Below are 14,048 nucleotides of genomic sequence, written 5' to 3' on the forward strand. Positions count from 1 at the left end.
TGGTGCTGGAGAAGACTCTTGAGAGTCCCTTGGACTGCAAGGAGATCCAACCAGTCCATTCTGAAGGAGATCAGCGCTGGGATTTCTTTAGAAGGAATGATGCAAAAGCTGAAACTCCAGTACTTTGGCCACCTCATGCGAAGAGTTGACTCATTGGAAAAGACTCTGATGCTGGGAGGGATTGAGGGCAGGAGGAGAAGGGGACGACAGAGGATGAGATGGCTGGATGGTATCACTGACTTGATGTACGTGGGTCTGAGTGAACTCCGGGAGTTGGTGATGGACAGGGAGGCCTGGCGTGCTGCGATTCATGGGGTCGCAAAGAGTCGGACATGCCTGAGCGACTGAACTGAACTGAATGATTATAGCATGGCTAAAGGCATTCTGCAGCGCCACTTGTGGCTGAAACAAAATGTCTGATGCTAAAAACAGTATACTGAGATAACTTGGAAGAGGTCAGGAAACACATCTACTTTAGGCATCTTTATACCAGGTACTGCTGCATTCCTCATTTAATTTTCAACTAACCTATTACAGGTTAATTTTCATGAGAGGAGGAAAGCGAAAAGGAAGGTAGCCTGCATATATGATTCCTTCAAACCAATTAAGACCGAGTGATATTTCTATTAACTAAGATTCATGATAGCATGAATAAAGAAAACCAGGAAAAGAGCAAACTGAAACATTACTGGCAAACTGTGGATAAAGTCAGGGCAGTATCTGTACTGGCAGGAGACAATGTTAACTTTAATTCTTCTTTTTTTTTTTAAATTTAGAAGTTAGCTTTGGGTTTATGGTTAAATAAGAACTATTAGGATAAGTTGTTTAATAGGTACTTATTGTAATATATTTAAGAGTCATTGTAACAAAATAGGCTAATTTAACAAGGGAGTAGTAAGGAGAAGGCAATGGCACCCCACTCCAGTACTCTTGCCTGGAAAATCCCATGGATGGAGGAGCCTGGTAGGCTTTGGTCCATGGGGTCGCTAAGAGTTGGACACGACTGAGCGACTTTACTTTCGCTTTTCACTTTCACGCATTGGAGAAGGAAATGGCAACCCACTCCAGTGTTCTTGCCTGGAGAATCCCAGGGACGGGGGAGTCCAGTGAGCTGTCTATGGAGTTGCACAGAGTCGGACACGACTGAAGCAACTTAGCAGCAGCAGCAGCAGTAAGGTAAGAGACAGATTAAGAATTCAAACCCAGATCTGTACCAATCCATATCTCTGTTCTCAGTTAATTCCAGAGATGTGTTTTTCATAAATCTGAGAAGGATTTTTATCCCTCCTAAAATGAAGGTGGTGTGTATGAGAGATACTCACACATCCTGAACAGTGGCACAGAGACTAGGCAGAGATCTAACCTACTAAAAACATAAGCTAAAACCAGGTAAGGTTTTAAAAACAGCAACAATTTTACAGCTACCTTTTTTATTTACTTAAAACTAAGAGGAGAACAGCAAAAAATAGACTATAGAGATCCACACATTTCCGACATAGCAGAAGACCAGCTACTATAGAACTGTGTGAAGCAGGATTTTCTATTAGCTATTAACACAAACATCCTGTATTAGCCACAGCTTCTTGACTTCAGCTCTTCCCAGATCACATATAAGACAATAGTGAAGAAAACTGTAGCTTTTTCACACTAAGATCAGTAATGGAGAGTTTTGTCAAATGTCTTAAGAAGTTAAAAAATATGTTAACTTTAAGTTTTCCAAGATCCAGGACAATGAGGTTGTTAAGTAAACAGAACACGACTTTCTGCGTTTATTATATCTAACCAACTACTTACCTTAGAAACTTTCATCCAACACACACAAAAGTAATTGATAGTTTATTTTCTTAAGTTATCACTTAATGTTCAGCACATCTGGCACATTGTAGGCACTCCATAGATATGTTCAAATACATATGTGGGTAAAGGAACAATCTAATAAGTGAATGAAAAGTTGATGAGGTAGATGATGCCGTGAAATGATTCTGACTATGTCACAGGCTTCAAGGAAAGCCACACACTTTAAAGACAGAAGCAGAGCAGGGAGCTGACTCTAATGGTCAGCAACAGGCACTGCAAATACATACAGAAAGTTGTCCTGGTAATACTTGTGGGGCATCTTTGAGAGCTCCAGGGCTTGTGGGAGAAATTACAGAAATGGAAGGCCTTTCCATCTTCTGAGACTCAAAGGAACTAGAACCTAAAATGAGGGGGAAAATTAAGTACTTTTTAACAACATAATTATAACCTATATGTGAAGAATACATATTTTTCATGAAATGTTAAGTGCATATGCTATTGGTATACAATCAGAATTCAGTGCCACCCATAAGAGCAGAAACCACTTTCAGTGGGGAGGTCGTAGAAAGTTATTCTCATGTGTTCTTGGATTGTCTATTTTAAGGGAATTTAAAGTGATATAAACACATATTGGATTTGTTTGCTTCACTCTGTTAGCACTGACTTTCTAAGTTTCTAGAGGGTATTGTCCAATGTAGGTTCTTGTACAGCCTTACCCATAGTTAAAGGCTTCATGCTTTAATGATAAGAAAGACGGTACCCATTATGTTAATTATCTTAGGATCATCTATGATGAACTGCCCTCACTGAAATTAAAATGAATGCACCAATCATATAATTTATGAGCTGCATCTAAGCTGAAACAGTATTCATCACTCTTTTAAAATAAGAGTTCCACCTCTTTTGGTTGTGATCTTACAGATCTGTCTCCTGACTGTCTGAGGATGCTGTCTAGTGATTCACCTGTGGAGGAGGGACGGTGGCTTCCCACACAGCACTGCAGTGAGGGTCTTCTCCCCCCTTTCAAATGAAAGTCCATTTTTCCTGGGTCACTGATAAAGTGTCCACAACCAGCAGGATGAGCGTCTGCAGAATGCTATATCCCCAGCAAGTATAACCTTGAACCCATAGCCATCAAAACTTAGCTTTACTGAGAAAACAGTATGTATGAACTTTTTCCCAAGAGTACGTCATCCACACTTTTTTCCATATGCAAATTATCAATACGGTTAAATTAAATCACAGTGTCATTTTGCACCTTCCAAAGACTTAAATATAAGATACAGTGCTATAAAATTCTTTGTTAACTGTGTCTCCTTGATGAATATTCTTAGGATAATTTTCTTCTTAGTTCTCAGACATTGTTGCTTCTAACAGTACCTTTCTAATATTACACACTTAAAAAAAAAAAAAACCACACACAACAGCAACATTGTAAATTATCCAGTTGGTCCAATTTCTCTCTTCATATTAGAAAACTCAAAACCAACCGTGGGTTCATGTCTAGCAGGAATGTGGAACATGATGCTATACATTTGATTAACTCACCTGATTCCTACTTCCTTGTTCATCCCACCCATAAATTTCCTTCTTATAACTATCACTTGTTTTCTCCTAAAATCACTGTTCCAATAAGCTAGGTTACATAATAACACTTGGTGATAAAGCCCTAGTATTATCAACTTAACGCCAATACATTGCAAAGTAAATATTTAAGTCACTTCCACACTGTCCTTGAAAACTTCATTACCCACATTATCATCTTTCATCTGGAGTCCCTTTCATGTCCATGTAGATAACTTGGAGAAGGAAATGGCAACCCACTCCAATGTTCTTGCCTGGAGAATCCCAGGGACGGGGGAGCCTAGTGGGCTGGCGTCTCTGGGGTCACACAGTCAGACACAACTGAAGCGACTTAGCAGCAGCAGCAGCAGGTAACTTAACCATCTAGCCTCAACCCCTCTATTTGCACTGAAATCTCCCTCTGCCCCACCCATCACTTTCACGGTCATATTCCACACTGTTACATTGAATTAAAATTATTTGCTTCTGTGCCTGTTTCCTTCACTAGACTGCTCATGCCATGAAGTCAGTTTCCAATGAAACCGAATAAACCAGCATCAAAACACATGTTTATGTAAGGCAAATAGAATTGTTGTGTTTAGTTGCTAAGTCATGTTCAACTCTTTGTGACCCCATTAACTGTAGCCTGACAGTCTCTTCTGCCCATGGGATTTCCCAGGCAAGAATATTAGAGAGGGTTGCCATTTCCTCTTCCCTGCCTGCTAAGCAGGAGACTTGGTTCAGATCTCTGGGTCTGGAAGATCCCCCGGAGAAGGGCATGGCAATCCACTCTAGTGTTCTGTGAAATACAGAGAAAACTGAGAAATCTCCTGGACAGAAGAGCCTAGAGGACTATAATACATAGGGTCACAAAAGAGTCAGACATAACTTAGAAACTAAACACCAACAAATAGACAAATAGAACTGTTACTGTTTTATTACTTTTGCTCTGTGCATCCTAAATGCTAAGATGCAGACGGCTACTGCCAAGAAAGACTTTTGAACTTTTTTTTCTAAAGAGTAAAAAAACTTAATCTTTTATTAAATTTAACTATTAAATTTAAATAGCCACATATATCTACTACAACTTTTGAACTTTTGATAGACATATTCACATCCCCCTGGTGGTTCAGATGGTAAAGTGTCTGCCTACAATGCAGGAGACCAGGGTTCAATCCCTGAGTCGGGAAGATCCCCTGGAGAAGGAAACGGCAACCCACTCCAGTACTCTTGACTGGAAAATCCCATGAATGGAGGAGCCTGGTGGGCTACGGTCCATGGGGTCGCAAAGAGTCGGACATGACTGAGCAACTTCACTTTCACTTCACATCCCCCCATACACAAAGAATAGAAAGAGGAAAAAAAAGCAGATCTTCTTTGGATTTCCCATGGTTGACAACTCATTTATATCAAATAACTGAAAAAGATCTTAAATTTTATACTCACTGGACTCCAGTGGTGGATGGGAGCTCTCAGGAATCCTTGGAATGTCACTAAAAAAAACAGGGCATGGTGAAAATCCCATTAGCTAAACCACCCTGCCTGAGGCAATCATAACCACACTTTATCTCAGTGGTGTCAAAAATCCTTTCGGTGTGGAAATGGACAAGAGTTACCATTAAGGCAATTTCTAATGTGCATGAATGTCAAACACCACACACACACACACACACACACACACACACACACACAAACTTCAGTAAAAACAAGTTTTTATATATTTTATAGCAAAACACTTTAACATGACAACAATCAGAATAATATTGTGGCTAAAATCACCACAATATTTTTACCACCAAAACAGCAGGTTTTGGAAATAAAAAATGTTAAAGGCAATATTTTATTTCAATTCTAGAAAATCAAAATGACACATATTTTATAAATCACTAATATGCTTTACAAACACATCTGAAAGAGTTTACTGAATGAAAGGGATGGAAACATCTCCTGAGAATAAAATAATATGGTGAATATCATGGGCAAAGTTAATAAACCAAAAAAAATGGATTGCTTTGGAAATTAAAAATGGTTCAAGCTAGCAACAAAAAAGCCAAAATATATTATATATGTGAATATATAATTCATATACACATATATAACCCTATACAGAGATTCATATCTCTATGCTGAAGTTAGCTAAATATATGGCCATTTACTAGATGATCAGAAAGTGACTTGTGAGAACACCCACTCCTGACACACTCACAAATTATTCTGAATAAATATTTAACATGACCTCAGCTTCGTCCATTATCCACTGTGGCCTTAGAACCCTGGACCAGCTTGGTTTGGGAATTATATTGTATTAAACTATTTAACTTCTTTTTTCCAAGATATTTTCGTATCAGTGTAAGGCCATTAACAATATACAAGTATTAACAGGACAAATTAAAGCGGACTGGAGTTAGCTAGTCCCAATAAAATTATCAGAACATTATTTAAGAACTTCTAACCACTTACTTTGTGAACTAACTTCACTTTGATTTTTCTTTGCACTTTTGGAGGGAATTGAAGCAAAAATAGTTTTCTGTTTGGTGATTTATCTTCCTGACTTTCATTTTCACATTTTTGGGCAAAGTAATTCCAACCACCGACAATTTTTACTTCTTACAAATGACAATGAATCTTGTGTATTTTATGTGTGCTCAGCTGCTCAGTCATGTCTGACTCTTTGCAACCCCATGGACTGTAGCCTACCAGGCTCCTCTTGTCCATGGAATTTTCCAGGCAAGAATGCTGGTGCTAAGTCGCTTCAGCTGAGTCTGACTCTTTACGACACTATGGACTGACTGTAGCCCAAGCCCACTAGGCTCCTGTGTCCATGGGATTCTCCAGGCAAAGAAACTGGAATAGGTTGCCATTTCCTCCCCTAGAGGATCTTCCAGGGGAGAATACTGGAGTGGGTTGTCATTTCCCAATACCAGGGATCTTCCCAACCCAGAGATCGAACCCGTGTCTCTTGTGTTTCCTGCATTGGCAGACAGGTTCCTTGCTACTGCGCCACGTGGGAAGCCAAATTTTATTATATAATCATATACAATTAATAATGTGTCTGAAATATATATTTTATGTGATAATGAGGCTAATTATTTAATACCTAAGACACAAGAAACCAACTATTTATCTTTTTCTACTTTCTTCGTAATTTAAAGGCAAATTCAAAGACAAAAAATCAATTGTTAAAAATCTAGAAACAATATTTTTTTAGATAATATAACTTCTTTGAAAATTAGTCTCAGTTATGAAAGTGAAATTTGGAACTTCAAAACTAGATAGAAGCTTTGAATTTTATGTGTCTGTGAAAGAAGAACTGTGGAGAAGTTACAAAAAATTCTTTTGAAGAGAGAATTAAAATATATTTAATGTTTGTTAATTGCTTCAGTAATTTTTTCAGGCAAAAAATGTCTTCTTGACAACTATACAAGCCTTCTGAAATTGTTCTGCTCACAAATAAGGTGGTAAAATAGTCTGGATAAAAATTACAATGGTAAAGGTAAAGAACATTACATTAGGTGGGCTAGCAAAAACGGGTGGTACCTCAGGATGGCTGATGTCTATTAGACCATGGTGGTCAGTGTGTGTGTAAGTTACATTTGGGATGATTCTTGGAATCACTATAACTATCCCCTTAAACAATGGATACATATCTGCTTTCTGCTTTAATTGTAGAACTACATGAAACATAATTACTAAATATATCTAGAATTATTCTTCCAAGATTCTAATAAATTCCCTATTAACTCAAAAGTTGAGGTCAGATTTAAATTTTATTTAAATATAATCTTTGTATTCCCATATCCTTTGAGTTCCACAGTCCATGATGGTTCAGGTCTGTTTATGCAAAGAATACTTTTAAAATTGTCTTTACACTAAAGATAATGAGAATGTTATTCCAGTCCACTTTAACTGTCTGTTAATTTTTATTTTTTTAAATCACCATGAATCAATGGTATTTTGGCTGATTACTTTTAAAACCAGTATATATTTGAAAGTATTTGGCAATGTGCCCAATGCTTAAGTTTTGTTTTTTATACTTTTGATTCATTCTCCAATTTACTTACCTCTTTTCCAGCCTCATGTTTACCTCAGCACTAGAACACATCATGTAAAACTAGCATAAATTATATAGTGTTGTTATTCTTAAAAAAATCTGCATGGAAATGTACAATACTTCTGCAAATGCCTTCAATCTTTATTCTTAATAATCACCACTTAAAATTGATTATAAGCTTGCCTTCACTTTAGAGTTTTATATATGTATATTATTCTTTAGAATATATGATCATACAGTTTCAGTTCTTTGAGAATTAGGATAATTATATTTTCTTGCATGTTTTGCATTGATATGCATTCATGAGAACAACAAAAATTAAGGTTACTACTCTTCCATAAAATGTCTTGAATTTATGGCTCTATAATATTTTAGAGAATAGAAAAAGGAATAATTTCAAAAAATATATTCAAACATTAATCTAATTATGAAACAGTTCAAAATACCTTCCAAAAAATTATAGACAGGCTGAATGAATATTCTGGACTTGTGGGTTTCTTAGGAAAATATACCAATATGGGAACTCTATAAGCAGAGAGAAAATACCCCATTGACTCTAGATTATTAAATTATGCTGAAAATTGGAGTTTTAAAAATATCATACCATTATCATGGCCAATTAAAATGCTTAAATATTTCATACTTCCTTGATTTTAAATAAAATTTGGAACTACCCATAATTAAAGATATAGAAAAAGTATTCCATTCTTAGTAGAATAACAAAAAGTCATGTAGATGTATGAAATGACTACTATTTTAAATATCACAAAAGGATGAGTTTATAAGTGACTCTTTAAGGAAATACTATAATAATTTAGGATTATAAAAATAAATAGTTCTACCATTAAAAGAAAATATTTTTACTTTATAGCCCACTTATGAAAAATACATACTTTTTGATATTACAATTATTAAATAGTGGAGCTCCTAAAATGTAGTGAAGGAAATTCAGTCCAAGTTTAAAAAATTGAGATTTGAAAGATCTAAAATGTATGCCCATATTTGAAGAAAAAACTATCCATTGTAACATGTACTGCATGAATGTATAAACTTTTTTTAGAAACCCTGCTAATACATGTAATTTACTAAACTTAAGAAGCAAGTTTTTTTAGCCTTACCCAATAGGCCTTGAAACAATAATTTCAACTTGAGGTTCTGATTTTGATTCTAAAATAATGTTGTAAACTTCTTCATTTGTAGCTCCCGGCAGGGGTTTACCATTCCATTCTAGAACTTCATCCCCTTGAATTTAAAAAAAAGGGTATTTTTTTACCTTATATATTCTGTTTATTTTTCTTATCTTTTCTTGTTTTTTTTTTTTAACAAAAAAATGCAAAACATATACAAATAGTTTAATCGTCTAGGCTCCGCTCTTGAAAGCAAATTGATTGCCATATAATGTCAGCTAAATGGTTCTTTCTAAACACTTTTTTTTGTTTTTTTCTTTCCCCCATAGATTACTGGTCATTTGAAACAGTACAACACAAACTACCTTTATCTTTTGAGAAATATCAGAAATAATATAAAAATCATCTCATGCTATGGGATGGAATTAGCATAGCTCATTTGGCAACATCAAAAATAATAATTAGCAGCATGCCCTCCGTAATATAAATGTAGGTGGCTCTATACATGAGAGATTATTAAATGCTGCATAATCCTGCTTTACTTTTGGTAGAAATAGCAATTAACATTTGTTAGCATGAATTTTCCAACTGTAAGTCATGCTTCATTGCCTTCTCCAGATGCACAACAGAATAAAAATGCATGAAAGGATTTGAATTCATACCCAGAGGGTAACGCAGGGAGCTATGGCAAAATTACAAAGCAAGCGGATGTAAAATTGTTGCATGACAGTCAACCTACTTCCAGATGTTCATACACACACGTTCTATACATAATACATATCATGGTAATTAAGGTAAAATTAGAAAATATTTTTAAATAAAAAAATATAATACATATTAAATTGTTAAGTAACTGAAGATTCACTGTGGAGAGTAACACGGTATTAAAATAAAAGGACTAATCACCAGTTATATTAACCAGGGCTTTCGCCAAAGACCATTTGGGAAAAAACCACTTATTTTCATAAATATTTAGAGCAGTTTTAGTTCTCAAATGTCTCTGCAATGACCCTTGAATTGACAATAGAGGCTCAGCTGAAATATCCCAGCCGCAGGGATACTTTGAGGAGTCTCAGTTTTGTGCTTGTTTTTTGTATGCTTATTTTGCTGTTATCAGTTCCTGTAATGCTTCAGTAGCAAATGAAATATGTCTGTAATAAATGGATCAGTATCATCATTATACATTTAAAGCTAATGACAAATGTGGAACTTTTTAGTTTTTAGTTATGCCTTTTAAAAAAGGAGATTTTTGCTTTGCTAGGTTTATTTTAAAATAATTCTTCTCCTTACCCCCAAGTGTTTGCTTACTCAAAAGTAAAAAGGCAAATATTTGAAAAGCATATAATGCTGTTTAGGTATGATAAAAGAGTATGGTTAGTACAAATGGTTAAATGACTTCTGATCATTTGCCCTAAGATGTTAACTTGCAGTTTTTCAAACAGGAATGAATATACATCACTCTATTAAAAAAAAAAAAAAAAGTAATACAATTTTAAAATATATTAGGAGTCTTTTAAATTTACTGACTCCCCCCAAAAAAGAAGAAAGTTTACATCATGTGAATGTATATGTGTGTGTCTGTATGCAAAACTATTTTCTAAAATAATAATTACCCTGATATTTTCTATTCTATTTTGTTCTATTTTTTTAAATAATGAATATAACCCATTAAATCAACTTTACTATCCAGTAATGTGCTGCAATCAACATTTTGCAAAAAACCTGCATTATAAAATTCTTCCTCTTATAGACAGCAATCTGACAGCACTACTTTTAATATAAAATTAACTTAATATATGTATTGATTTATTTACAAATCAAGAAGTCCTAAATTAGAAGGTGGTCTCCTTAAAACTATTTATGAAAGATAATGAATAAACAAAGATGAAAAAGAGGCTTTCTTCTGTCTTTAAGTTTGTTAGAGGAGAAATACAAAACTGAATCCCTTTAATAAAATATTGTATGTAATGAGAGAAATCCACGTGAGGAACAGAAGGAGAGTCCGGCTGCACCAGGGAGGAGGGGACTAGTTACTGTTCAGGGGAAGTATCGGGAAATGCTTCACAATTAAGGCAACTTTAGAAGAGTTTTGAAGGATGGCAAGGACATCAACCGGCAGAGCCCAGGAACAGCAAAGCCACCGTGAGGAGGACAGGCACCTCCAGGTAAGGAAGGGGCGGGATTGTTAGCAGGAGGGCAGACTACAGAAGCTTCAACCCGAGCAGAAGGTGCCTGAGGGACGACGGAGGGACTAAACAAGGGGAGTGTCTGCGACTCCAGCATCCAGCAGTGGGCAAGGACTGACGGGAACAGCAGCAGGAAAAGCTACTGCAGGTTAAGGCAAGACTGCAGACGCTGAACAAATGCCATGCTAAACAAACAAGCCAGTTTTACAGACTAACACTGTTTATATGTAAACAGAAGGAAAACAGTTCCTAAATAACCTTGTAAGTCAAACAGAATATACTGTCTAATTTTCAAGCACATCAATTGCTTCAAGTGAAAACTACATTTATATGTTTTACAGTTATTTAAGTAGAGCTTCTAACGTTTTAGTTTTAAGTTTCTCAGACTCTAGGCACATAAGAGGGTTAAATAAGCGAAATTAATCACTAAGGGATAAATAGGCAAAGAAAACCTGACTTTCTTAAGTAACTGTCTATTAAAAAAAAACACAAAAATCAAAAAAAAAGTCATGTTTAGAATTTGATCTGCAAATTCAGATTTCTGTAGTCAAAGTTATCTTACGCTTGAGTAGACAACAAGTGATTCTTATAACGTTTCAACTCTTCAAGTCCCTCAACAAGCGGAATCGGTTTAATGACATAGTCACTCCTGATTGAGCTAGGTTCTTATAGAATCATAATGGTCCCTGATGAGAAATAACAGAGGACAGTACACATCCTCAAAGCTGCGGATATAGCAGATGGAGGAAAACCTCTCATTTGGATATTCCCTCTATACAATACCTGGAGAGCACATCCCTAGCAAATAAAAAATCTGAATGATTTTGAACTGACACTCTCATAATCAGTTACAGCAAAAATGTCCTTAATAGAGTATTTTTCTAAAGGTTCCAATAATTATAACCTTAAGGTATAAAAACTGAAAAAATAGTCCAGAAATGTTCTTTTCCACATGCTATGGGTTATTAATCCTCACTTTGACAGGTCAGCTTACTCTGTTTTCTTTATGATTGTCCGGCAAATGGGTAAGCAAATACTCTCACCAAAAGATTTCTACTAAACTCTGAAGTACAGCAAACTGGAAAAAAATATGTTTATATGGCTTTTACTAAATGAAAAATAAAAGATTTATCAAAAATAAATTTTAAAATATGTTGCTACTAAGTATGGCACATTTCAACATGTAAATGATGTTATTATATCATATTAAGTTTACCAAGTAACAAAATGTAAATTTCCAAATACCAAGAAGTAGCACATCTGCATGAATACAACAATATATGTCACATTAAAATTAACAAATAATATATAATCTCTGTAAGAAATGTGATTGTGATTATATTTTACTAAAAACTCCAGTAATGAAAAAGTGTTTTGGGACCATTATGAAAAACTTTAGTAATTACTATGACTTATAAAATAAAGGACTAAACTCTGACATTATTTTTTTCACAGGCTTAACTGTTTCAGACTTTTGTAGCAACATTATGCAGCCATATACAAAAATTAGTAATCCTTTGGCATTTTGCATCTATTTATTTTTACATAAATGCAAAGATTTGACTCATTCTCTCCAAACTGCTATTCACGTATAGTTGTCTATTATGACAATCAATTAAATATTCATATCCGGAAAAATATCTGTATGCCTGCATGAAAACTGGTTGTTTACTTAATAGGCATACGTAACTTACCCAAAATTGAAAACCACCAACTCATGCATAGAGTACATATGACTTAGATATTAAAAGAGGAACTTTACCTGCTCTCAAGTGTCCAACCACATCTGCAAGGCTACCCTTCTTTACTTTGGTGATGAAGGCACCGAGGCGTCCTAAGTCAGTCATTTTTCCTCCAACAACCTGGATAATTACACATTTGTAAGTTCCCAAGACTCACGCTGAAACAAAAGTCTCTTAGTTTGGGGAATTATTCCTACATATTTTGTGATATGTTTAGAATTGAATGTAGGAACAAAAATGAAGTGAAATCTATTTTTGGTTAAAGGGGACTGCAGCATAGTAGCAACAAGAACTTACCCCACTGCATGTGAGATAATGTGTCCTAAGGAAGTTTATATACTGGTTCGTTGTACCAAACTCACACAAAAGGGTGTCTGGGACAACGCGCCCCTAAGAATACACGATGTCCCCTTTCACCATCAGACAACAGGTGTTTGACACTTTACTAATATTGGAGTTCATTTTTCTTTATCTAAATTCACTTGAATTTCTATAATCAACCATGGTCCATTGTGACATGGGAACTTGATCCTTTTCACATATTTTTAGTCTAAGACAAAGACTGAGGATTTAAAATTTAAACCAAGAACAGACCACTTTGGGGAAGCACCATGGTGCAGAGTAACAGCCTAAGTTTATCACATTTCCTGAACACCTGAATGACCTCCTCATCTGATATACATAGAGGTTCCAATCTGAGTCTCCAAGGCTGAGTTATATCACTGAATGGTTAACATGCTCACCTGGATTTTCCTCAATAACTAAAATTAAACATATCTGAAAGGTTCTCAGTTTAATTTCTCCCAATGCAGGGGCTCAATCCATATGATTAAAAATGGGAGGGGTATCATCAAAAGTTGAAGTTGATCAATAGGGACATGGCCAATAGTGGAGGTGATCAGAATTGGTTCACAGCAAGAGAATTACTGATAATAATAAATAAAGTGACATTAGCTGAAAAGAAAGTTTTTAGTTGGATTCACAGGCAATGGTTTTAAAGAGATCAAACTATTACCCAACTATACAGCACAATTTCTTGGTAAATAATCATTTTAAAGCAACATTTATGAATGTTTATGAAAGCAAATAAAACCACATGACAACATTCATACACATTACACACAATAAAACAAAATGTATATATTTATTTTTTTCTTGCCAAACAAAATATTTGTAATTTTTAGTTTCCTTTTTATCTGTTAGAAGTTAAAGGTACATTTTACTCTTTGGGTATAAATTCTGTTGCACTTAGGAAATGATCTCTTCAGTGGTCTTTGAGGTTGCTTGTCAAAATATAATAAAATTATGAGGTTCATATTATCTAATGTTACTACTTGCCATTAAAACCATTTTAATGTAAAAACAATCCTTAAACTTTATATTCAGAGGAAAATTCTACTATTTTTCTACATTTTATTGCAGTTTCCTAACATATCTGTATTCCATTTTAACAAAATGAGTTTAAAATACTACCCAGATAAAGGTACTAAATACACCATAAGCCATCAATATATTAACAAGATATATTTACTAGAAGAATTTTTTCTGAAGAGGAGAAGATGACCACTGTCAGAAACTTTGT

General features: G+C 35.0%; 1 protein-coding gene across 1 annotated transcript in view; it reads right to left on the minus strand.

Annotated features, from left to right (window-relative positions):
* The window catches only part of RIMS1 (regulating synaptic membrane exocytosis 1), a 594,395-nt gene that overhangs the window by 168,767 nt on the left and 411,580 nt on the right, over positions 1 to 14,048 (minus strand). The window contains exons 9-12 of the mRNA XM_052651478.1: positions 12,487 to 12,586; positions 8,530 to 8,653; positions 4,807 to 4,853; positions 2,085 to 2,197 (exon numbers count right to left, since the gene is read on the minus strand). Of these exons, the coding sequence (XP_052507438.1) occupies positions 2,085 to 2,197; positions 4,807 to 4,853; positions 8,530 to 8,653; positions 12,487 to 12,586 (384 nt within the window). The remainder of the gene's footprint in view (positions 1 to 2,084; positions 2,198 to 4,806; positions 4,854 to 8,529; positions 8,654 to 12,486; positions 12,587 to 14,048) is intronic.

This window comes from Budorcas taxicolor, chromosome 14, assembly GCF_023091745.1.
Source record: "Budorcas taxicolor isolate Tak-1 chromosome 14, Takin1.1, whole genome shotgun sequence".
Classification (NCBI taxonomy): domain Eukaryota; kingdom Metazoa; phylum Chordata; class Mammalia; order Artiodactyla; family Bovidae; genus Budorcas; species Budorcas taxicolor.